General features: G+C 35.8%; 1 protein-coding gene across 4 annotated transcripts in view; it reads left to right on the top strand.

The window, feature by feature from the left end:
- LOC149065461 (histone-lysine N-methyltransferase EHMT2-like) overlaps positions 1-26,654 on the top strand; it is a 178,833-nt gene that overhangs the window by 139,661 nt on the left and 12,518 nt on the right. For all 4 annotated transcript variants that reach the window (XM_089254034.1, XM_089254036.1, XM_089254035.1 and 1 more), the window contains 3 exons: positions 6,318-6,404; positions 13,110-13,188; positions 14,962-15,137. In XM_089254034.1, coding sequence (XP_089110160.1) covers positions 6,318-6,404; positions 13,110-13,188; positions 14,962-15,137 — 342 coding nt within the window. The remainder of the gene's footprint in view (positions 1-6,317; positions 6,405-13,109; positions 13,189-14,961; positions 15,138-26,654) is intronic.

Consider the following 26,654-nt stretch of genomic DNA (forward strand, 5'->3'; position numbering starts at 1 on the left):
AATTTATCAAGAGAACACCACAGTAAAGATACATAGGTACCCATAACTGCATAGTGGGGAAATCTAGTGCGCAAATTTGGAAAACTTACATTTTTAATACTCCCACTTGAATTTTGAAGAAATAAACCACAAAAAATAAAAGTTATTGTAATAACTACAGAAATCAAAATCGCTTAATTGAATGAAATCAAAAAATAAACACAATAGTGAAATAACACATGATTAGACGCAATAATAAAAAAATACTCAGAAAAGCAAATGCAATCATGAAAATAACACAGTTGGTTCATTTCAAGCCCATTGCTTGAGCGCACATTTCATGTTTTGATCTGGGACAGTTTTTGTCATATAGTTTGGTATCATATTCATAGTGTCCATATTTCTGACAATGATATGGCCGAGGTTCACAGCTTCAGGCACAAAATGATGTTGGATATCAATATGATTTGTTCTTCCATGGTATGCACTATTTTTGGTCAAATTTATGGGCCCGTTATTATCACAGTAAAGTGGAACTGGTTTCACAGAAGACAGTCTTAGTTCTTTCACTATTTTGTTGATCCATATAGCCTCTATAGTTGCGGCAGACAGAGCCATGTACTCTGCTCCTGTTGTACTAGTTGCAATGGTTGGCTGAAGTTTGCTGCACCATGACACTGCTCCTCCCCTGATTATAAAAACGTATCCAGTATGAAGTACAAAAGCCTGGATAACCAAGTGGAGATCAAGATGTAGTTCGGAAAGAAAATTCACATTCCTCTATGGGGAATTGAACCACCAATCTCTCACTGTCCGGGCGAGTGTTCTAAACCACAGAGGACAGACATTTTCATTCCTTAGAGCATATGTATGAATGCTGAACGGGACGGCGCATGGACAGCCTCCTAGCTCAGCTAATAGCTCTTACAACGATAGCCCCCAGATGGCGACATATAGAGAGAAACGATGTCACTCTCCGCTGTTCATACGAAGTACGAAAGCCTGGATAACCAAGCGGAGATCGAGATGTAGTTGAGAAAGAAAATTCCCATGCCTTTGTGGGGAATCGAACCACCAATCTCTTACTGTCCGGGCGAGCGTTCTAAGACCACTGAGCTGTTCTTACTGTTCTGACATCGTTTCTCTCTATACGTATAGAGAGAAAGTAGATATAGTAAAATATAGTAGAAAGTATAGTAGTTGACGACGATCATCCACGTCACTTCCAAAATTGGCATCACAATAGCCAATCACTTTCGCTGCATAATCCTAGGAGTATGTTAAGGTCGTGTTTGCAGATTCTCGAAGGTATAACATAATTATTTTCACACCAGTCCAGTGTGGCTTCCCAGGATTGTTGCAAAACTAGCACACAAGATTTACAGCATGAGTGATGGCTGGTCTTGTTGCTTGCGCTGTGTAAAGCAGGCTTCCAACAACTGCTTGGTATGGGAAAGTAGACATCTTCTTTTCCTTTTCAGCATCATTAGAAAATGATTGAATTTTTGGCATCACTTTGTTCGGGTCTAATGGTGTTGTCACAGGATGAGACTCATGCATGTTATATTTGTGTAGCATACTCTCCACACAATGAATTTGATTCAGGCTAATCGACCCTACTGCCTCTCTTTCAATTTTAATACCTAAGCAATAACTAGCCCTTCCTAAATCTTTCATTTCATAGTGCTTCTTTAGTTGTGTTTTAGCCCAATTTGTAAGTTCTACACAATTACTAAAAATAAGTAAGTCATCTACATATATGGTAACAATTACTACTTTGTTAATTTCCTCAGTTTTAATGTATGCAGAACTATCAAAAGAATTTGCCTAAATCCCATCTCAACTAAACCTTTTTTCTAGCAATTGATACTAAAGTTTACCACTTTGCTTTAAACCATCTAAAGCTTTATTAAGTTTAAGTACTTTTCCTTTCAAATTTTTCTGATAGTATTCACTTAAACCCTCTGGAATTTTCATGTAGATTTCTTCACTCAAGGTGCTTGCACAAAAGCCATAACAACATCCATTTGATCAATTTCCTAATCATATATAGCTGCACATGCTAGCAAAACTCTTAACTAATTTATTGTGAGTTGCTAGTTCTGAGTTTCCGTATGGTTTATTTGAAGGATCAAATTACCATATCAGAACCTTTAGAACCTGCATTGAATGGTTCCTTCATTTACAGCATATATGCTCAACTGATGGTCCTTGAAGCTATCTGTTGTGTGTGTGTGGGAGAGATGTATCCTACGAAACCTCAATGAGTATTGTTTAGAGAAAAATATAAATATTCTTACTGGTGGAGACAGATAAACGATCCTCTCAATTCTATGTAAGTTAAAATTTAATGTGGAGAGTAGGAGGAAGAATTTTTCCCACTAGGCCTGAATATTGTTGGAGGTCCCTTTTTATCTTATATAAAAATAATTGCCTTTCCCAGATGTTATATTGAACAAACCTGTCATTTGGAGGGGTCGGGGAATACAATAGAAATGGGCAAACAAGGTAAAATATATATAGGGTATTCTGTTAATGGACCGACAAACTCAGAGAGTTGTTAGCAGACATCAAGTGGAACAAAAATTGCAATGGAACATGGTGTCGCAAATCACATCAGAGGGTGAAAATCGCGAAAAATGCATGCAGGTTTTGACATCATGCTGGAACAACAAAAAAGTACAATAATAACTGCAAAAAGATTTATTTGATTAATTATTGCAAGAGTTGTTGGAAAAGTGGTGGCCGCTGATGTCATTGCATAGTCATAGTTTGCAACAACGTAAAAATGATTCCCATACACGCTCAAAGATACCAGGTATACTCTTGATGTCTGCCGCAGCGACGACAATCTGCACCTCATTGGATATTGCTGTTGGTACATCCGCTATGCTAAGTGCCCATTGCCATCTGCTCGACCATAAATCAGATGCATATCAGCATATTCCTTGTTCACGTAGTCAGCCATCACGATACTCATTGAAACAGACAACCAACTACTACACGTGCCTACTACCGCAATAGCACTAATTTACCTCGTCCGCAGCGCATGTGTTTCGTTTCGCGATGCTGCTTACATCAGATATGGTGAGCGAACCCACAAACACATCCAACGATCAACTGACATCCACCTTTCGTCTCCTCTGGACTCAGAGTTTGCATGTGTAATGTCCCTTTACAGGGTCATATGCACTGTTCGAATTATCCTGAGTTAAGGCAGACAATAAGCAGGAAATAAAAAAACAAGTTGGTTTTGTATATCACTTCAATTGCCTTATTACATTTAGTTAATGAGTATTTTACATTAAGTTCAATTCATTCGTTAAGAACAATTTTTTTACATCTATTCCAAGGTTTGTATCAATAGAAGTGGATGGATCTCACCATTGGAAGTCCATATCCATTTAGACGAATATCACCTTTCTGCTCGCAGACTATGTTGGAGTTTTTTAGTCAATATCACGCTGCAGGTCCATTCACCCCGTTAGAACCCACTGAAGAGTAGAGTTCCATGTTTCAAGACAAGTCACCAGCAAGGCCGTCTTAAGAGCATCATGGGCCCCAGGGCCAAGTGATTTTTCCGAGGCCCTACCTGGCAAATTCCCAAAAAATGTAACTACTACTGGTTTTCTTGAGGCCACCTCTTGTGTTGAGGACCCGGGCCGTGCCCAAGTAGGCCCATGCATTAAGACGGCACTGGTCACCAGCATCCAATTTCAAGTAGAAGATCTCTCCATATGATCATAGATGAAAGTCTATTGGAGTTTGGCCAGGTCAACGTCGGAAGATGGAGGAAATACTGGACGTTTCCATTAGCACCAAGTTAGAAGCTTCATCAAAAATAAACCGCTCTGGGTTTCATCACATAGTGAGGGCAGCTAGTCATCAATCACAAAACTGCAAGACTTGCTATAAAACTATTAGATTTTTATTAAAACATCTTCACCAGACCTGCCGGGAACAAGAGAACTAGTTATATGTTATCACAACATTCTGTTAGTTTATCTCGTCTTTGGTCATGAAATTTTAATTTTAGCTACTCAAAGTAGTAAAAGCAAGAAGTAAATAATTGAAGCAATAGTGCGGAAAAAAGAGAGCAATCGTGACAGCGTGCGGCTGGTGTTTAAAGGGAAAGCTCCCAGCCACACATGTCTAGACAAGCCAAATGGCTTCAAGGTCATTTTATTTACATATCGTGATCGTAAGCTGACAAGATCACGATTGGCCTTGATCGCCGCCACATGACTACAGCTGCTGATGAAAAACAACAAAAAGTAAACATTTATGTTTTTAAGTGATGACGACTTCAGACTTCTATGCTGGGGATCCATGGATACGTTACATATGTGTTTTTTGCGATTTTCACCCTCTCTACATGGTTTGTGACACCATGTTCCATTGCAATTTTTGTTCCTCTTGATGCCTACTAACAACCCTCTGAGTATGTCGGTCCATTAACAGAACACCCTGTATATATATGTATGTATTGAGTATATGTTCTCTCCCCTTCGGAAAAAGTTGAAATGATTGGCCTAATATTGAATGAAATTGCAAATATATATGGGTCATTCTCACGAAATGTGACAAAAATGAAAAAAAAAAGTAAAAAAAAAAAATAATTAACCAAAGGAAAATTTTAAAAGACACTTCTTTACCTGCTAATAAATGAAACATAGTCAGCAATGAAGTTTGCTGAAAATTCATGATTGAAAAAATTAATTTATATTTAACCACATGTAAATAGTTGGATAGGCAAAAATCTGACTAGACATTTTGCCTGTTCCAGCACTTAACTTGATATTTATTCTTTACACTCGCAACATGTTACATATATTTTAATACTATGAGTAATTTTTTTATCAATTGAATTTTTCTTTCTTTTTTGTGTTTCATGCTCTTTTTATCAGGGATTTTATGGGGACAATTTCTAATTTGTCTGTTTTACTAGAGCATGAGTTGCATTCTCAAAATAAAGTCTTTAGTGAAACATTACTGCAACTTGATGTTTCAACCAAAAAATTTAGATTTTGTTTGCTTCTCCCCCCCCCCCCCCCCCCCACCCTTCCAACTTATGATCAAACCTTTCTTCTGGTTACCTAATGCCAGGAGAAAGACATTTTTACATGTTTTGCAACACTGATCAAAAACTAAACATGTTGAAAACATGGTATTTTAAGACATAATAGATGTCTCTGAACTGAAACGTGGTAAAATACAAATAATTTTCAATTATATATTTTTCTCAAAAAATAGCTATGTGAAAAGAAATTTAATAAAAGCACTCGCCTCTTTTTTTTTTCTTGAATAAATCTAATTTTGTGAATTAATTTACAGTTCTAATCGAATTGTAATTGTTGAAGAAGATTCCACATTCTTCTTATATAACCTTCTCAATACAAAAAAAAAATTCATTTGGCTATAAACTGTTAATAAGAAATATTTAAAATTGTAAAAAGATGAAATATGAAATTATACTAGCCCTAAAAATATATATTATTGAAAAATATATTTTTTTAAGATAGAAAATTATCATTTTAAAATTTGAAAAATATGCTGGGGACAGCCAGGAAAAAGGACATTTCCTTAACAAATGAAAATTTTTTCAAGCAAATTAAAAAAATCTATTGATGAAAAAGTTAAAACAGAGTGGGGCGTTTTTAGAAACTGGAATATAAATAGAAAGTGATGAAAAAAAGTTCTGTGTCAAATATATTTAATGTAAATTGCTGGGGACATAATTTAGGCCAATTTCATAAGAATCACCCATACGAAAATCAAATGAAATGTTGAAGAAAGAAACAGGACTTTAACACATCGAAAAATTCAGAATGAGAAAATAAAAACTTCAAAGATTAGGAGCCCTTGTTTACTCATCTGTAAAGATGCTTTTTATTGGATTCTTTTCATTGTGATAAAGTGGTCTGAGCTCATTGAAATGCTGAGCACCCTTTGTTCACAGTTTAATCTCTGAATGCCTTGCTGATGTCACTGGTTGTCTTTGCCACAGTTTAGTCAACTTGCATAGAAAAAGTATTCCACATTTGTCTTACTTTCATGGTGTGTCTACATGATCAAACACTCAAATGGTCTTGCTTATTTACAGGAATATTTGATTTTCATTATCCAAAATGCTAGTCCCATTTGGTGATGTTTATACACATGCAAACCTTTTCATTCCAAAATATGAATTTTCATGTTGAACAACCTAATACTAGAAGGGCTTATTAGAATTGCCTACTTAGTGAAAATGAAATTATTTCCATAAGTAATCTGCAAAATAAATGAATTTTATTTAAAAACAGAAAACGTTGCTTGATATTACTTTTTGTCTTTCAAAGTTGCCGTTTAGAACTGATTCGCACAGTAGGAAGAGGTTGGGGAGTACGAGCTCTAAGAGATATTCCTAAAGGAACATTTATATGCGAGTAAGAAACTTTTTATTTTAATTTATCTATATATATATATATATATCTCAAATTAGAGGTGGTGAAAATTCTGAGCATGGCTGAAAATGTGATTATTGCAAATCTTATTGCACATTCTCAAAAATTGTAAACTATAAGTTTTTTCTTTGTCTCCATTAGTTTTTTTCATATGGAATTCTAAACCCCCCAAAAAACCGTAAAAACTATGAAAAGAAAGAGCATATCTATTGAGGTTTGCAAATATTCAATTCTTTTCATGTATTTATTGCTATTAAAGGTTTTATTAGGTATTGTTAGACAAGAAAACTGATGAGTTTGCATTATCAACTTGAACAATCTGAATTATCTAGACTCTAGAGATATAATGTTCTTATCAAGCAGAACAATTGACTATGCAAAATGCTAAGGATGTTTAGGAGTAAGCTTGAAAAATAACAGTTGATAAAATAAATTTATTACTTGATATTTTTCTGTCAGAAAAAGGTACCATACAAAACAGTGAAGTTAAGCCTTTAAATTCTCAAGGTTACAGAACTCAACTCTTCTTAATCATACTTGAAAATGTAAAAAAAAGTAGTGGAAGAATCCTGACGGAAGTGACACTTTTTAATAACATATGCAGACTTGCCAATTGTTACGAATTGTCTGTAGTTTCTACACACAGCCGCAGTAAGCTATGGAGCTATGGGAGACATTCTCAATACTACGGAAATCAGTTTAAAAAAATCAGGTCTTTGAGTTTCTTGCGGTGTTTTACTTATTATTTTTTCTTTTTTTAAATTACATCTATCTTTACCATAACGATGAATACACATGTGAGAGAGAAGAAAATTCGGATCTGAACTGTTTTGTCTGTGTGTGGAAGGCGATCTGCAAAGCTGCGTCTAAACTCGCCAATCTACTAGAGCCCAAACATACAAATACCTGTTTTCCATCAAAATCGCCCATGCTGTGGGCTAAAAACAGGTTATTAAGTGGTTCTCAGTGAGGCTGGCTATATTTGCATAGTTCATGGTCAAGCTCGCGGAACTTGTGTCGGAAAGAATGCTTATTCATAGGTGCAGTAAGAGCTCTGATGTGATGAAAATGGGAAGGGGGGTCTTGGATTGCTAGATGTTTGTATATATGGCCCACAAGGGCATATGCAGGTTGGGATTGTGTTGAATATTCATGAATTACTGAGGGAATCTGCGACCTCAGAAAGTTGAATGTGTGCATATGGAACACGGGATATGATGGGAATGCATTTGACATACTGCTTAGTTATTAAATATAACATTCTTATTATGTACTCACAGTGATTATGTTTTTAGTGTGATACACCTGTGTGTGAAATAAGACCTATAAATAAAGACTTTGGATTTTGCATAAATTTTCAAATATCACTAAAAACTGGTTGAACAACTTACAAAATTGCACAAACTAATTTTCCACAACAATTATGACCTAGAACATCAGGACCAGATATCTATCCTGGGGTTCTCAGGGAATGTGCTAATAAATTGTTGGGGCAATCACACAGATTTACAGGAGTGTTGCTGAGGGCCAGTTGTGCAGATATACAGTAGTGTTACTGAGGGTATCGTTTCAAGGGATTGAAAGCTTGCTAATGTGGTTCCGATGTTTAAAAAGGATAGTTGAGAAGCTGTGTTTAATTATCGTCCAGTGAGTTTTATGAGCTCCCTCTCAAAAATTTTGTAAATTATTATCAAAAGTCAACTGGTGAAGTGGATAGACGAGAATAATGTATTGTCAGATAATCAGCATGGGTTCAGGAAGAGAAAATCATGTGTAACTAACCTCTTTTGCTTCTATGATCATGTGACTAAAGCTTTGGGTAAGGGGCGAAATGTAGATGTTTACCTTGATTTTTCCAGAAGGCATTCGATTGGGTCCAACATGGTAAACTCTTGAAACATTTACAGGAGGTTGGGGGCAACATGCTGAATTGGATAGGATTGTGGTTAAGAGATAGGTCGCAACAAGTTATGGTGAACGGGGGAATTCTCTCATTCGACAGGCATCATAAGTGGAGTTCCTCAAAGACATGATATGGGCCCCATACCTTTTTGACTTTTTATTGATAAACTTGATCAGAATATTAATGGAATTGTTAGCAAATTCGCAGATGATATAAAGCTAATAGGGGTAGTCTGGAATCGAAGAGATAGGGAATTGCTCCAGACAGACTTAAACAGGATTGGAACATGAGCAAATGAATGGAGCATGATGTTTAGTGTTGACAAGTGCATGGTCGCTCATTTTAGTTCAAACAACCCACGTTTCTCTTACGAGTTGAATGGTGTCACTATCCTGTATGCAACAAGGGTCACTGATTAGGGAATTCTCATTGACGAGCGACCTAAGTTTTCTGAAGATTGTTTTTTTTACCACAGCTGAGCAATGTACAAATAAAATGCTTGGTTTCATTTTCAAAAAGGTCTTTTTACGTTCTCCTAAAGTCATTCTTCCGCTTTTCTGAGGCTATGTTCACCCTGGACTGGAGTATGCGGTAAGGTTTTTGGAGACCATGCCTACAGAGGGACATAGACGTGGTTGAAGGGGTGCAGAGAAAAGGTACACATGTCCTTGTTAGCACACAGGGCTTGAGTTATGAAGAGAGACCATTTTTTGAATATGTTTACATTGGAAGAAAGCAGGTGTCAGGGGGATATGATCGAAGTGTTTAAAATTTTCAGTGGCTGGATAGGATGGACCATGAGTTATTAATATAACGTCAATCGACTTCTCTTTGATGAGGACCCACCAGTATCATTTAGTAAGGGACAATTCTCGGTTATGGGGTCATAGGGAGTTTTTTCTAATAGGGTTATTAAATGGAACACAGCTTACCTCTGGGGGTTGTGAATTCTAACACAATTGACATGTTCAAGAAGAAGTATGATAAGCATATTGGTATAAATCGGGAAGCTACTCATACTTAGATAGGAAAACCATAATAATTTTTTATGTGCAGTGTATTGTATTGAATTTAGTTTTTTTTCCCCATGATATATGCTTTTATGTTGGGTTGTATTTTAGTTATATTTGACATCCATATTTTTTATGGCCATCTCCTTGGGCAATTTGACTGTTTCAGCCTTTGTGTTTGTATTGTATTTGTATATCCGACACGAGAGAGGCCCTTTTCTGGAAAGCCATATTTTATTAAGTCTGAAGAAAACAAAATAACATTAGTGCTGTCATATGGTGGAAAAAAGTTTTTCACATCAGAATGAATTTGACATTGTTGCATTATACAAATACAACGCCACAACAGGCAAAATGCCCAACGAGATGGCTAAGAAAAAGATGCCCATAACAAATATGGATGTCATATATTTCTAAAATACAGCAACCCAATTAAAAACACAATCACAAAAATTATAAACAATATATACACATGATAAAATACTATACAATGCCCATAATGTATTTATGGTTGTCTTACTAATACTAGTTACGATTTTTAAAATTTCTGAAGCAGAAAAAAGTTTCAGCACATATGGCCTCATATATATATATATATAGGCAAAAAAATCAATTGTTGGTACAAAGAAGTGGTAAATCAGCATTTGTAGTCCGCGGTAGGAAAATTTTAAAGCAAGAAAATGATATCAACCTTGAGAAACATGAGTGATATTGAATATTAAGTGTGTATATGTCCATTGAAAGAAAATGCTTCCATACCTTCTGAGAATGGGAATGGTTATAATCATTCATTGTAATTATCAAAATTATGAAAAGTAGAAAATTGATAGTTATTAATTTTCTATTTTCTGAAATAAATCAAAAATGACAGAGAGCTTTTTTTTTGTGAGTTAATTTTATTTTCAATTTTGAATTTATTTCCAAAAATGAATCTCATCTTAAAAAGGTTTTTTAATCTTTATGAGGTCTTTCTACTAAACATCATAATCGTCATCACCATCACTTTGAGGTTCAAGCGCAAGATGATTGCCATAGAAATCAATGTTAAATGTGCTGATTTTACTGTAGAAATTCAATAGGGTTTTCTGTCACATTAATAATTTAAAAATTGAATTCTCCATTTTCAAAATCTTGAATTGTCTTTTGGATATGATGCTGTGAAACTTAAATAGAAACTGATAAGCAGGACATATATATACTTTTAAACTGGACATACATGCTATGACATTGATTTCAACTTTTCACTTATATTATCAAGTGTGAAAATGAAAACGTGCATCATATTATTTATTCACATATTATATTTTGATATTTAATTACATCAATTCATATAGTTTGATTTTTTTAAAAATAATTTTCAATGACCCATAAGTTACTCTGAAGGAAGTCTACAGCTCTTTCTTGTCATACTGTACCACAGAGCTGGGCTGGAAGAGATCACGACATTCATTCGTGGTCCTGGCATTCATTCAGTTCTTTCTTGTCTTTCAAAGCATTTTACGACTCAAAAACAGACAGATCAAACTTTGAAATTCACCTTCAACTTTGAAATTTTTTAGTAATATCTAATGCCTATCACAATATAAAGAAATCTATTTATTTCTACATTTCTTCAGCCTAGATTTTTTTTCCTTCATGAGTATCTAAGAAAGTCACCATGTTGGTATTTGTAATATATTTTTTGAAAGAATATATTCATAATCATGCTATAAAAAGACAAATATTATATGCACCTAGTGGGCAGTAAATAAGGGGAAACGTGCCATCTATCAGATAAATTGAAGGTTTAACTGTATTATGCATGTTTAGTGGAAACCACACGCACAATGCATTCCTCTTGTCATACTGGAGTTTTGCAGTCAAGTGGCAAAGGTTTGACTGTTTCTGAATATTTTCTTATTAATCCTTAATATCTCTTATACCCACGGAGACCTCTACCAATGTCTGCTCAACATTTTAGCTGACATACATAGTTTATATCAGAATATTTTCCAGTATAATGACTCTAGTTTTTGACCAGATAATGTTTGCTATAGCGCCAAAAAATAATCTAAAAAAATAACTTTTTCCTTCTCTCTTCAAGAATTAAACATGATGACTCTTATCCGCTTGTAAAAATTATACTGAGGTACTTCTAACATAGAATGGACTCAAAGAAGTGAAATATTTTGACCTCCCAGTTCCTATTTTTGAACTTACCCACTATACACATGGGATATGCGATGAATTTTATTCAACTTTTGTCGCTCCCATTGACTGAGAGACCGTGGGACCAGAACTTGAAGTTGATGCCTAAGTGGCATAGTGGTAAGATGCTCGTCTATCACCATGATGGTTGCCATTCAGTTGCAGGTTCAAACCAGGGGAAGAATATGGATAACAAGATATTTTCCCCAGCAAGCTTGAGGCAACCACAGATAGATGGCACCTACATTTCCAACTCAATTTGTTAATGACAGTAAATTACAGTATAATGATATGGCCAAAGTTGGTGTGTGGTGAAGTAGAAATTACAGTTTAAAGTAGCTTCCCCAAAATGATTAAAAAAATTGTTCTGAAAAAACTTTCTGATTTGCAGAGAAGTGTTGAAGAGATAGTCCATTCAGACATAGAAGTGAGCATTGATATAATAATTGGGAATTCTAGTTGTATGGTTAGTTCTATGAGATCGTTTTGACAATATGAAATTTCATTCAAAAAATGTCTCTCAGAATCAACTGTTGTAAAGCAGAAAATTAATTCCATTTATAGAGTTCTATTCATTTGTTAATATTGAAATGAACTGATCTAAAAGATGTTTTAATACCAATAAAGCAGCAATTTTTTACAATTTTATAACTTGATAGTGCAAAAAAATGGAAATTTCCTTATAATGAGAAACCTTTTTTAATGACAATTTTCGTGATTGAAAACTGTTGTTATAATAGACTTTCACTGTATAGCCACAGAATTACATTGTATAAGAAAAAAGAAAAATTGATTTAATTGTGTCTGTATTTTGTGGGCACGTTTAAGTTCAATAAATCTGGAGATTAAGCTGTCAGTGTCCACCTGTATTTCATTGACAGATGTTTGCCAAATACTGTAACACAATACTGAATTACAAATGTACTATTGTCAATAAAACCACACGCATATGCTCTCTTTCTTGCTTCTATACCTTAGACACCATTATTCTTGAGAACAAAAAGTTGGTTTTTTTTCCTTTCTCTCTTTATTCTTGCCTGCTTTTAGTGTTTTAGAATGACTGATATTAATTTTTGGTTAATAAATGTATATGCTACGTTTAATGTAATAAATCAGTAATCATACATAACTGTCTGTTATGAAGAATCACCAATCATTGTAGTAAGGTAGGATAAATTTCACTACATATGTCACTTTACCAGTAATTATGAATGAAGTTGGTAACTTTGATAAATATGGAAGAAGTCGCATGGAAATATCAGTGTACTTTAACCACTAATCAGTTTTACAGGTGAATTTTGCTACAAAAATTAAAATAAGTTTGAAGCAAATTTATAAAAAAAGAAATTGTGTTTTTCTGTCTTCTTAATGGTGGCTTTGTTCATATTTATCAACATGTGCAAACATAACCAGCATTACCAATTTAATTCATCATTCTAGACTGAAAGTTATGTGAAATTTTCAGTAAATTTAGCCATTTTTAAGCAGCGTTGATCTCGCCTCCTTAAACACTTTACTTTTTTTGATAATATTTCACTTTGAGGTACTTGTGATTTTGATTTCATTCGCATTCCATTTGTATTACAGATATGTTGGAGAGCTCATTACTGATTCAGAAGCTGATACAAGGCAGGATGATTCATATTTGTTTGATCTGGATAATAAGGTTTTTTTTTCTAGTTTTCATGTTTCAAATAGTTTTTGGAAATGTATATGAAAGTCATAAATCATATATGCTGTCATTTTATTTGCTTTTAAAAAGTAGTTTGAAAGAATATTTACTAGCAAAGGATTCATAGATATAAGAAAATACTAAAAATAGAGAACTGAGAAAAAATTCTTATTAGTGGTTGGGTCAAAATTTACTAACATAAACACACATTCTTTAATCTTTTGTCAGTAGGGCTTTTATATCTTGGGATGAATGGTGCGTCATTAGATACATTTAAACAGAAATTTTTACTTAGACAAATTTTTCTTAGTATACCAGCTTGAACTTTATTGATCAAATAATTCAACATAATTAATTTTTTTACCTCAACTGCTAACTCAAACTGATGAAACTTTGTTCATAATAGTGCCTTTGTGTTATGTTTGTTTTTTGTCTATGCACATAGCAGCTTTTGAGCTCATGTTTTTGTCGCACCATGGTCATTTTCTGTACACACGGGTGAGTCAGATTAGGACACCTACAGTTTATTGCCAAATCTGAACAGCAATGCACAACATTTTAACATTTTTCTCATATATCTCGCCCAGGGCTGTCATTTCAACTTTTTACGGAAGGGGGGGGGGGTGGCAATCAACCTAACCCCCCAAATGACAAGCTTGATCTTGCTGAGGAGATGGTGTGCTAACCTTTTGTGGGGGGGGGGACTTCCTGTAGTATCAATGTGTTCTGTGGCCATTTTATCACTATTTCTGCTGTACTTATGTGTCTGGAAAGATTCTGACAAGTACGAATTAGGTATAGAACTTGCGATGCCTCTGAACATCCTTTGGTACTGTAAGTATACACTGGAGGTACCAGGCACTTTGTCCTACTATGCCCACCTTCTTCTAAGCCATAGGTTTTCAGCTAATGTTCTGCAGTATTGCAATTGTGAAGGAATACCAGGCATATGACAACAAATATACTTTCGGTGTTCCTTTACTGTGGACAAAGTTTCATTCAGGGTCTTGAGCGGTCAAATGAACTATTTGTTTATCTTTTTATTTACCTTGGAATTGATAAAAATGATACATTTTGCTGCATCAAACTATGTTTTAAAATCTAAATATTCAACCAGAATCAGCATTACTTATTGAATTCATCATCAGCACACAGTGTGTGACCAAAACACTTAAGGTATTACTTATTATTGTATTTATTTGTCTTTAATAACACTGTGCACATAAATTGTTCATTTAATATTTACTCAATTTTTACTTTTTTAAGCGTTTATATCTTTTCCTGTTATTTTTTTTCTTAGTATCACAATATGTATGTTTAAACTTTAGTTTTGTCCACCAGTATGTGTCATTTGATACTTGGTTGAGTTTTTTCCCTATTTTATTTAAAATAGATAATTTAATTATAAAAAATGTGCCAAGAAAATAGCTCATGAATGAGTTCAACATGATCAAGGTTGAACTTGCATAATAATTTCATAGATCAATGTATAAGAAACATCATCCTATTAAATTTCAAGAATTATGGCATTTAATAATTAATATCAATATGTTGTATGAGAGATTTTATGTTTTCATATAAATATTAAATTTTTTACTTTCCAAAATTGAAGTTCACTAGCCAAATAGTTTCCCTTGTGAAAAAATTTAATGAATGATCTACACCAATATATGCTTTCACATTCATACTGTGTTATTTATTTCTCACACTTTTCCATACCTTTATTTGATACCATAAGTAAAAAAATCCATTCTTTAATTATTTCAGGATGGGGAGACGTACTGTCTAGATGCTAGACATTTTGGAAACATCAGTCGTTTCATTAATCACTCTTGTGAACCAAATTTGGTTCCCATCAAAGTATTTGTTGATCATCAAGATCTGAGTTTCCCCCGAATTGCATTTTTTAGTGTACGAGATATCATGCAGTATGAAGAATTAGGGTGAGTAAAAAAATTTGTGGTGCTGCTTATTTATGCCAAACTGATATTATATTTCTGCAGAAGTTTATTTTTGGTGGCAACAGTATTATTTTCAGTTTGTATAAATACTCGTGCTGTGATCTCACGATTGCTTTTGCTTTTTTTTGCCATACCTGCAATATCTGTTATCTAGTCGGTCAGGCTGCTGGTAGTGCTATGTCAAGTCAGTAATGTTAATTTTTGTTTTTTATTGAATAATTTGTTATATGATTTTAACCAAGTAATAAATATTAAGTTAGAATGAATTTTGAATAGGCCTTCAATTTTTTAAGCAATGTAGTTCATATTTTATCAAGCTCAGTCAAACTAAGTACCAGTTATGCAAAAAATAAATATATCTTCTGATTTATAAAAATATTTGAGAATAATAAACTGGTTGGAGTCTCCAAAATAAGTGGTGTCAACTGGACCTTTCCTGTTGGTCATCATGGTTGGTCCTGTGGTGCTTCATCTAGCTGGGCTAGTACGTTTTACTTGGATGTTTTGAGCTTATTTCTAATTTTTCATTTTCGGACTTGCATTTATTACTCTGTGTTCTCATGCCATTCAGTAAAGATGACCCTTCTAATGCATCTTCTGCAATTAATGCAGAAAACAAACTTTGCAGAGTAGCTTTCTGTGCTCAAATTTGGAAATCCGACATGGATTTATGGTTTTTGCAGGTGGAATCTGGTTTTAGAATTTTGGGCATTACTGACTCTAAAATTCGATTTCATTGTGCAGTAATGGCCTTGGATGCTGAGGTGTTATTGTACGTCAGCAATTTAATTTATGCCACTGTAACTGATGAATCATACACATTATTACAAGATCACATTTGTAAACATTTTGCTCAATCTCACACAGTGCATTTAAGAGCTCTATTACAAGATCACACTCTAGGCCAGTGATTCTCAACGTGGGCGTTAACGCCCCCTGGGGGCGATGGAATGTTCCAGGGAGGCAGTAGAAGCTACGGGTATAACATAAGATTCTATGGGTTAGATTGTGTTGGGGGCGATGGGAGAAAAAATTTCTGAAGAAGGGGGCGATGAGGCAAAAAAGATTGGGAAACTATGCTCTAGGCGATAAAAAGCCATCACAATTATTACATAAAATGACTGCATTAGCTGATAGTAAAATTTCTGATACTCAAAACATTATGGTTGCAATGACTACCGGTTCAAATGTAACAAATTCTCTCGGTGAGCAAAGATTCTTTGAAAGATTTATCACAGCTAATCGATAAAATTAGTGAAGTTACAGGAAATTCACATGAAATTTCAACTGTTGGTAGCACTTCTGTGAACTTATATTCATTGCAAACACAAATTTCTAATTTGCAAATCACTGTTGATCGTTTGTCACAAAATAGGCAAAAAAATTTTTACAAACGTAGAAAATCCAGATCAACCTCAAATTCCCGATCAAGTGATCAATCCGCGAAAATAAAAACTAAGCTGTTTTGTTAATATCATTTTAATTTTGGAAAAAAAGCTTTGAAGTGTACGCCCCCTTGCATGTTTTTGGAAAACTAGGTGGGTCATCTGTTTTGGCAACGACAGATGAAAGCTGACAGTTTGTTTTTTTATCCATGATAGGAAATCTGGTGTAGAATACTTAGTTGATACAGACGCTAGTGTTTCCGTGATACCTATACTCGGTTCGCTCTAACTTGGGTCCTGATGTAAACAAACCGCTGTACCAATTTTTGATATCACTCCGCATCCTTTATCTCTATTGGTTGTAATTTTACCCGCCCCTTCATTACATGTTCCGAACACGTGAGTTTTTTCCTAAAACGCGAGATTGTAAATTTGTTATGAAGAATTTTCCTGGAAATTTTTTTTTCACTGTTCTCCAAATTTTGTTGAAATAAATCTCCCAAAAAAAAGTTCGATAAGGTATTCTGTCGTTATCATGGCATACTCCTCAAGAGTTGGGATGACACTGCTCCAACCCGGACATTGCCTGCTACAAATTTTCGTCATTTTTTAATTTTTTTACGCTAAAAGTTTACTATATGGAAGGGCTGTTGAAAGGTTGGTCTGAAGGCCCGTCAAAGATCACATCCTGGGGGGGGGGATCTTGCGGCAGGATGTGGGGCCGTGGTCGTTACAAAAGTTTGTGCGAGTTGTTTATTATTTTACGGCAGATAGTGAGAAAAAAAATCCTCATTTTTTTCTTATTACTTTTTTTTCTTCAGAATTTTACAATTTTATTTCTGAGCTGATTTTCCTGGGCCGGATATGCTACCAATTATAACGTGAAACAAATTATGAACAACTTACCGTTGTGTTACCGCTTTTTATTTTTCTTGCTGGTCTGTATAATTAAATATTTCATAATAATCCACGGGCTGTAGAAGTTACAATTTCATGAGAGAGTCGTCCACATTATTTCATTTCTTTACTTCAACCTGTTGTTGATATCCTGTTTTTTGTCAAGACAATTTCGGTTTTTTATCTGTGCGTAGGTTGCGAGCCATGACCCCCAACATCCAGCAGCAGGAGCCCCTGAACTGGGATCTTTAATGGGCCCCCAGGCCAGGCTTTCTCACGGGATCTACAGTGTCTGTCAGAATGAGGCTAACTGAATCAAAAATGAGCATTACTCTTTCGAACCAGATTTTCGAAAGTCTACCTTCATGTTTACGTGATAATCCTCCGACTTCTTCGGCTCGCCGCCTTCAACAAAACCAATATTACTTCCTCTCAACAAGCTGCTCAAGCAGAAGTGCGAAGTCTTTTGTAATGCATATATTCACCACAAACGATAAGTGACCCCTCTCTCTCCCTCCTCACCCGTATCCAGTGTACATCAAAGCGTGTGGGTGAGAAAAAACATCTTGTTGACAGCAACTTTGTTTATAGGAGTCCAGAGCAGCTGCAAAGAAATAAATTTTCAAATTTATCTGCCAAGACACGCATATTTCATTTATGTCATCAAACCATAAAGAATCAAGCTCTTTTTCTTGCAAGACCTCTTGAAGAAGCGTATACAAGTGTATATAAAATCTGTTTGCGAATAGGAGTAATAATAATAAAATGAAACTTCCCTTTAAAAAGGGGACGGTAATGTTTGAATTAGAAAGGTGTATCATGTCAACACCCACCCTGAAGACATAGCAGCAAAAACACTTTGACCGATCTTTAAAAAATATTTTTTTCCCGTCTTCCAGATAACTTTGAAATAATATGAAATAAATATTTAAAAAAAATAAAAATTATGAGGTATTTTATGGTATGAGGGGCAAACGACAAAGGACTATATTTTTGGCGGTGTTGCACAGTAAGAAAAGGTGGAATGTTCTTCAACCAATCATTTTGGGCATCACAAACATGATTTTATTTACATCAGGACCCGAGTTAGAACAAACAGAGTATAGGGATACTAATGTGCACAGAGCTGCTAATAATGATTTTTGTTTGTATGTGGCCAATGAATCGAAAATTCAAACTTTTGGTAATAAATTTGTATCACTTGATCTAGGCCTGAGACACATAATGGTTCTTCGTTATTGCAGATGTTAAGTGGCCTATTTTAGGAGCTCATATTTTAAATTATTTCCGCTTGTTGATGTTAAGCATCCTCATTTAATCAACAGTTTGGCATCACTTTCAGTTAAAGGTACTAATTACACTGCTGGCCACCCAAATTGCAACACCAAGAAAGACAAGAGATATCTCAACAATATTTATTTTGTAGATAACATGTTGACCAAGCATCAAATGATTAAATTTATAGACTTCTGTGAAGTGTGGTTCCTGCCAAAATCAGTAGCCAGAGTAGCCGCCATTGTTGGAGATCACCGCTGCCACACGCCTCGGCATTGATTCAAAGAGACTTTGGATGTGTTCTTGGGGTACAGCAGACCAAGCAGCTTCCACGCGTTGCCAAAGTTGATCCGGTGTGGCAGCTGGGGATGTAATCTGGGTCAATCGTTGAGCAACCATGGACCACATGTTTTCTATCGGCGAAAGATCCGGAGAGCGAGTTGGCCAGGGAAGCAATTCAATCTGGCGATTGACGAAGAACCTTTGGACAATGCGTGCCACGTGTGGTCGCGCATTATCCTGTTGAAATATGGCTGTGGGCAAGCCCTGAAGGTAAGGAAGGACAACTGGCTCCAACACCTCGGAGATGTAGCGCTGGCTTTTTAAAGTACCGGCAATGCGTACTAGAGGAGTGCGAGAGTGATATCCAATACCGCCCCATACCATAATACCCGGTGCAGGACCAGTGTGGCGGTGCATAACGCAGCTGTTCAGCATCCTCTCTCCACGGTGTCTCCAGACTCGAATCCGACCATCGTGGTGTTGCAGACAGAAGCGTGACTCGTCAGTAAAGACAATTTCATTCCATTGTGCCGTCCACATCCTTCTTTCATCGCACCATTGGCGGCGGAGACGTCTGTGGTTCTGCGTCAAGGGTAGACGAAGCAATGGACGTCTTGCGGACAGACCACTCTGCTGTAAACGGCGTCAATGGTACGCGCAGACACTGGATGATGCGGTACAGACTGAATGTTCTGTGGTATGGTTCGTGATGTGGCTGAGCGATCCGTCACTGCCATACGCACAATATGCCTGTCATCACGTGAAGTGGTGCACTGAGGTGGATGCGATCGAACACGTCGGTCCGTCGTACCCTCCTGCATCCAACGATCACATATCCGCATTACAGTTGTTTGGTTTCGTCCAACACGACTACCGATTTCCCTGAAAGATAATCCACAATCTCGGTAGGCCACTATCCTTCCTCTGTCGAACTCGGATACTTGATCAAAAGATGATCGCTGTTTTCTACGAGGCATAGTTGATCGTTTTTTTGAAAAAACCACAGGAAAAACACAATTGCCGTACTTCAAATCGTCGAAATCTCCAAGCCTTAAATAGCGCTTTGAAGTGGCGCCACAGGCGCGCGTGATGTGCGTCTGCGCTGAAATTCTAATCATTTGCATATCTCACCTCCGCTAATGCATGTTGTAAATTTCATATTATTTGCATGCTTCCTTCAGGGTGTTGCATTTACGGTGGCCAGCAGTGTATATAGAAGCAAAACGTTAGGGTTGAAGACCGTCAATGGCGACTCTGCCTACATAAAACCTTTGGAAAAATTTCTAAATTTGACCAATTCGGCCATGCTTGACAAAAATAGAAAAAGCATGATATGACCCATGGTATTATAATAAGAACCACCTGTTTTTGCTAAAGCTTGCAGGCTAGCGCCTGATAAATTAGCAATTGTAAAACGGGAAATAAAATCTCTCCTAGATCAAGGCATTGTTAGGCCATCCAAAAGCCCTATTCATATGGTAACCAAGAAAAATGGTGAATCTTATTTGTGTGTTGATTATAGCAGATTAAATTCTGGTACATGCTCTGATAGATATTCCATTCCTCATGTGCACAATTTTGCACATTCACTTGAAAAGCAGATATTTTCCAAATTGGACTTGGTGACGACCTATCACCAGATACCTTTGGATTCAGAGTTCATTCAGAAAACTGCCTTCATCCCACCATTTGGCCTTTTTGAATATCTATACATATGTTTTGGTCTTTTGAATGTGGTACAAACGTTTCAACGTTTCATTGATGATGTTTTAAGAGATCTAAATTCCTTCGCTTATTTAGATGATGTACTTATTTCATCAAGTTTTGAACAAGATCTCCACGACCTTGAAACAGTATTTGTGCTTGAATGGTTTTGGCATAGTCCATAGTCCTTAACACCCGGAAAAATGCATTTTTGGCAAAAATCAAATAGAATTTTTAGAATTTTTTAAATTCAAAACCAAATTCTGGGTCGAACTGGATTGATTTTTGTTTCCACTAAGGTTTGAAATCTTATATGATCATTCAATAATTAGTCATCTGACTGTGTTAAATCCTTCATCACCTGCTGAATATCTAGAATCGATGACTCCAAATATAATGTGTCAAATTTAGTTATCACTATTTTCATGAATTTATGATCTCTTTCCAAAGTATAAAAAATAATTATTAAACTCAATTTTTTTAAGAACCTCTATTTTACAAAGTTGTTTTTTCTGCAGTAGGTCTGGTCTGAAACAGTGTTCTATTGGTTTTATTTTATGACTGATGTTAAAAATTAGTGCACTTGTTTTCATTTCTTGATTACGAAATCTCAATGAATAGAAAGCTTTTTCACCACATTGTACATGTTAAGATGCTCCTGACCATCTATTGAGCCATCCACCACTGCAATCGAAATCCTTGATATTCATCTTCGTGGATAAAAAATTGACTCTTGCTCTTTCCCTATATAACTCTATCTCCTATATAACATTTTTTGGATGTTCATGTATTGGCCACACTCTGCAACTTTCTCCAGCTGAAGAATAATCTAAATTTCAGTCAAACAAGGTTTTGCTCAGATCTCAGTCTCCCACTTTTGACATGTTAAAATAGACAATACTTTTTGAAGAGTGAAATAGGTCTACTGTGTACTGCCAACCTTCTGACTAACCAAAAATTCAAATTATTAAAGTACGAGTGAGCAGAGAAAGGAATTCAAGTTTAATGAACACAAAAAACAAGCCGTCCAAACTGAACGAACACAAAACAAAGAATGTAAACAAAGCATGTGTTGCGACAAATAAAGCACTAAAGTATATCACGGTTAACGGTTAGCAGGTAATTTTCTCATATTCAATACTCCCCCTAAAATTAAACATGCTGCAAATTTAATAAAAGTTACAACCGATACATGAGCACAGATGCAATAATACTGAATAGATACAAAAAAAAAATGAAAAAATATAAAGATACACAATGCAACACATAATTTTTCATTCAATTCACACATCCCTATCATTTCTTTCAAATGATTAAACCTTCCACAAGAAAGTGGCTTAGTTAACAAGTCAGCAGCTTGCTCTTGAGTCGAACAGTTATGCACATCTAGCTGTTCTTTCTGGTACAGTTCTCGAATGAACTTGTATCTCACATCAATGTGCTTGGTTCTGCAGTGAAATTCTGGAGTCTGATGGCACTCTGGTTGTCGACCTGTAGTAAGGGGACACAGCTTGAAATACCAATTTCTTGAAACAAGTAATGAAGCCATACTATTTCTTTTGCAGCTTGACTCGCCACCACAAACTCAGCTCCAGTTGTAGATAGAGCTAGGCATTTCTGATGTTGACTCTTCCATGTTATTGCGCCACTGCTGCTCAAAAACACTATGCCTGAGGTTGATCTCCTTGAAACAGGATCCCCTGCATAATCTGAATCACTGAATGCTTTTAAAGCACCAGCTTTGGAATCAGATGAGTACAAAATACCCCAATACCCAAATACCCCTTTAGGTATTTCAATGTCCTTTTTACAACATTCCAATGACACTCTTGAGGTTTGTCTAATACCTGAGAGAGCATACCAAGCGTGTAAGCTATATCAGGTCGAGTGGCCGTAGCTAGAAACATGAGGCTCCCAATAGCCTCTCTGTAAGGAATGTCAAGGGCTAGAGCAGTAGACATCTCTGCTGTTAAACAACACTTTTCAATAGGCGTGCCTACCGGATTTGCATCTGTCATATTGAAACGTGCTAAGGTTCGTCTGCAATAAAATTTCTGATGGATGAAAATCGATCCATCATCCAAATAATTAATTTGCATACCCAAAAAGTACTTGGCATTATCTGTTACAACTGCAAATTTAGATCTGAGTTGGTCAAGAAATATATTTAGCATTTCCAAGTCCTTGGAAAATATTAGACCATCGTAAAGGATAAGAAAAAAGATTTTCTCTGCATTAGCAAACAAGCATGGATCTGAACTTGAAGATTTTAAGCCTTGATTTCCTATAAATTTGCAGAACTTTTCATTCCAGCACCTGGGGGACTGTTTCAGTTCATAGATGCTCTTCATCAATTTGCAAACCTGATTTGAACCATTCTCGAAACCTTCTGGCTGGTTCATGTAAATTTCTTCTTTTAGTTCTCCATGAAGAAATGCTGTTTTGATGTCAAACTGAGCAACCTTTAATTTGCATTATGTAATTTGTATTTGTATTTCTTCTTAGCAGCCACATTCAACATTGTTCTCAGTATCCCAGCGAACAACTGGACTGAACGTTTCAGTGTAATCTACACCAGGTATCTGTCCAAATCCTTTAGCTACCAGACGTGCCTTATATCTTGTCACTGCACCATCTGCATTTTTCTTCGCTTTGAACACCCATCGACTTCCTATGGCTTTTCTATCACTTGGCAAATCCACCAGCTTCCATGTCTTGTTTTCAATTAGAGAATCCATCTCTTCTTGTAAAGCAGCTTGCAATGACTTGAATCCTTTGATGACATCCAATCTTTTGATGGATAGGATGGACCATGAACTTTTACAGGGTTCCCAGCAACCTGGAAAGTCAGGGAGAATCAGGGAAAGTCAGGGAATCGGAAAACGGTCAGGGAAAGTCAGGGAAAATATGAAATATTTGTCAAAAGTCAGGGAAAATTCTAAATAGTTGGGAAAAGTCAGGGAAAATTTGAAAGGGAAAAAAATCAGAGGATAAATCTACATTCAATTGGTTTACCTTCACTTTTTTCCATGGAAGATTATTTTTCAGATCCCCAGGGAGAGGAAAAAAATCCTTATCAGCATTTTCCTCCAGATCTCCTACTGAGAGATGTCTTATCAGTTGAAGGGTGGGATTTTACAATGTTGGCCAAGAAACAATCTGCCCTCTGAGTAAATAGATGAAGGGATCTAAAGTGGAGAGACCCTCCTTTCCATTGTTGAAAGTAAAGCCAATATACCAGCGCTTAACTTCTTTTCTATTTCTTCTGAAAAAACTTTATTTTCTTGTTTTTTTTCCTGCCTGTGGGTTGAGAACCTTTAGGCCCATTTCACACTGAGCAGACGTGGATCCAGATCCCAGATCCACATGCCCTTTCACACGAGCACTAAAGTTCTAAAAAATCTTTAGTTTGAAATTTGTGAATAAAAACTTTTTTTCCCAATTTTCGTAATTATTTTTCTCCTTCACCCCTGATTCAGCGCTCATAGGCAGCCTAGAGCTATTCTTTGGTGGTTTAATCTAGAGCCCCATAGAATAATCTTGATAGTTTAATCGTAACATAAAGATGCCTTTTCAGTTTGATCGTCACAATTAGTCAATGGGAGAATATATCTCAAAATATTTTCACACACAAAAGGTTTTGAAAAAAAAAATCTAAGATCTGTCTTTTTGGAAAATATGAAAAAAAATTCCAAAAACACATCCAATGATGTTCCAAAAAAAAAAAAATTAGGAGATATCAAAGACTTTGCAAGTAGAAAAAGGGGGGAGGGGTGCAGACTTTCAAAATGTCTGTGCTTAGAAATATTCACATCACAATTCTGTGTTAAGCCCTGATTGCACTATAAAAATTTTATAATTCTTTTACAAATGCAACCCATAAGCTGATCGGTTGCATTTTCCCGAATGTAACCGATAAATTTATTGGTTGCTTTTTTTTTTCAAGTTTTATAAAATAACTTTCATAAACCTTTTAGAGTGAAATCCCATCCTTAGATTAGTCACTTCTGAAATATAAAATTTCAATTTTTTTTAAGTTTATAGACTCAATATCATGTAAAGTATATATGTAGGTGGTGGTGGGGGGGGGGGGGCACTCCAAAACTATTCAAGTGCTTAGGGCTTTCAAACATGTTAATCCAGCCCTGAGTGAACGCCATACATGGATAATGTTGTTTAATAAAAGTATTTAGTTTTAAAAATAAAAAAATATTTTAAACAATTTTAAATATTTATATTTTTAAAATAATTTTAAAAATTTAAAAAGAAAAAATTAAAAATTTGTAATTAAATTTAAAAGTTATTAAAGTATTCAGTCAAATATATTCGTAATGAATTACAGAGCGGCTTATAATTTTGGTCCCATCAGTGTTCGTTGTTGGCAGGTTTTATTATATAAAATTGTAAAGTATGGACAAAAGGCAGTTAAAGTTGCTATATCTCCTTTATCTCAGAAGGAAACGGAGGGATAGACATATATGTGGGTACATCCTATTGATGCACAGGGACCTTCATATGGTTTTTTTTAATATTTATGTCAAATAATTAAAAAAATTCCATGCAAAATCATCTTGAAAAAGTAGCCAAAGATGTGGACTAATTCGACCCGCATCCGCGTCGTGTGAATAGCTGTACCAAATAACCTAATGTACGAAACTTGTATGTGCGGATGCGGAGCCCGCACGTAGGTTTTGACACATGCGGATGCCATCCGGACCCACATGAACACCTCAAAGGTGCGGGCGCATTCTACATTGTCTGAAATGCTCTGTATATACCAATTGTTAAAACTTCTTCCGGACCTGCATCCACATCCACTCCGTGTGAAAGGGCCCTTAACCTTTATATGTTGAAGAATGATTTGAATTCAATTATCTCTGTGAAATTTCCAAGGAAACTAGTGTTGTGTGCAAGATCATATACACAGTTTGATTTTGTAAAGAGTGGTGTTGGTGGCAAAATATTAGCATCTGTCTGTAATGTGCTTTTCAATGGTATATTACCGTGAAATGCTTTACAGTCGCCCCACCACGTATTCGCGGTTCCCGTATTTGTCGTTTTTTCCCTTCATTGGATTTTTTCCTCAGCAATCGTCATTTACATGTTTTAATTACAAAATTTGAGTTGTGCCTGTTTAGGATGGCTCATTTGTCTAGTGCTACTAATAATGCTCCGAAAATACAAAAAAAAAAAGTTTACAAAAAAAATTAGATATATTGACTATGCTTGGCGAAAGTAAGTCAGTTGCTGCTTTGGCTCACCACCAGATGATTTTCATGATATAGATCCCTCTATGGTACGTTCTTCACATGTAGAAAAATTGGTAGAGGAAGTCTTGTCAACATACTCCAACATACTTGATGATATGAAGAAGAAACGCAAACAGAAATTACAATGTTCTTTCAGAAAACATCACCAACAATCAGTCGCTGCACCCTCGTTTACATTCCCTTATAATTTTGCGTTACCCTGCTCTTCTCGTGATGTTCAATAAACAAGATAAACAAAAAATCTATGGTTTCAGTTATTTGCAATTTCCCATACTTTCCCCACCCCCAGAATGTAACCCCCCACAAATATGGGGGAGGGGTTCAACTATAATTTAGAGCATAGTTTCCTAACCTTTTTTGTCCCATCTTGCCCCCCTTCAGAAATTTTTTTCTCCCATCGCCTACAACGCAATCTAACCCATAGGATCCTATGTTATACCTGTAGCTTCTACCGCCCCCTGGAACATTCCATCGCCCCCAGGGGGGCGTTAACGCCCACATTGGGAATCACTGATTTAGTGATATTAGATGGTTTAAAATTATATATGCGTGTGTTAGTGTACGCGCATTTGGTCAGGGAAATTTTTGAATTTGGTTAGGGAAAGTCAGGGAAATGATCAAACAGATTTTGCTGGGAACCCTGTTTTAGTACACCGCCAATCAACTGCTTTTACAAGGGGACACCA

The sequence above is a fragment of the Pholcus phalangioides genome, unplaced genomic scaffold, assembly GCF_987345545.1.
Source record: "Pholcus phalangioides strain wild (caught in Gottingen) unplaced genomic scaffold, Ppha-v1.0 ptg000039l_1, whole genome shotgun sequence".
Lineage (NCBI taxonomy): Eukaryota > Metazoa > Arthropoda > Arachnida > Araneae > Pholcidae > Pholcus > Pholcus phalangioides.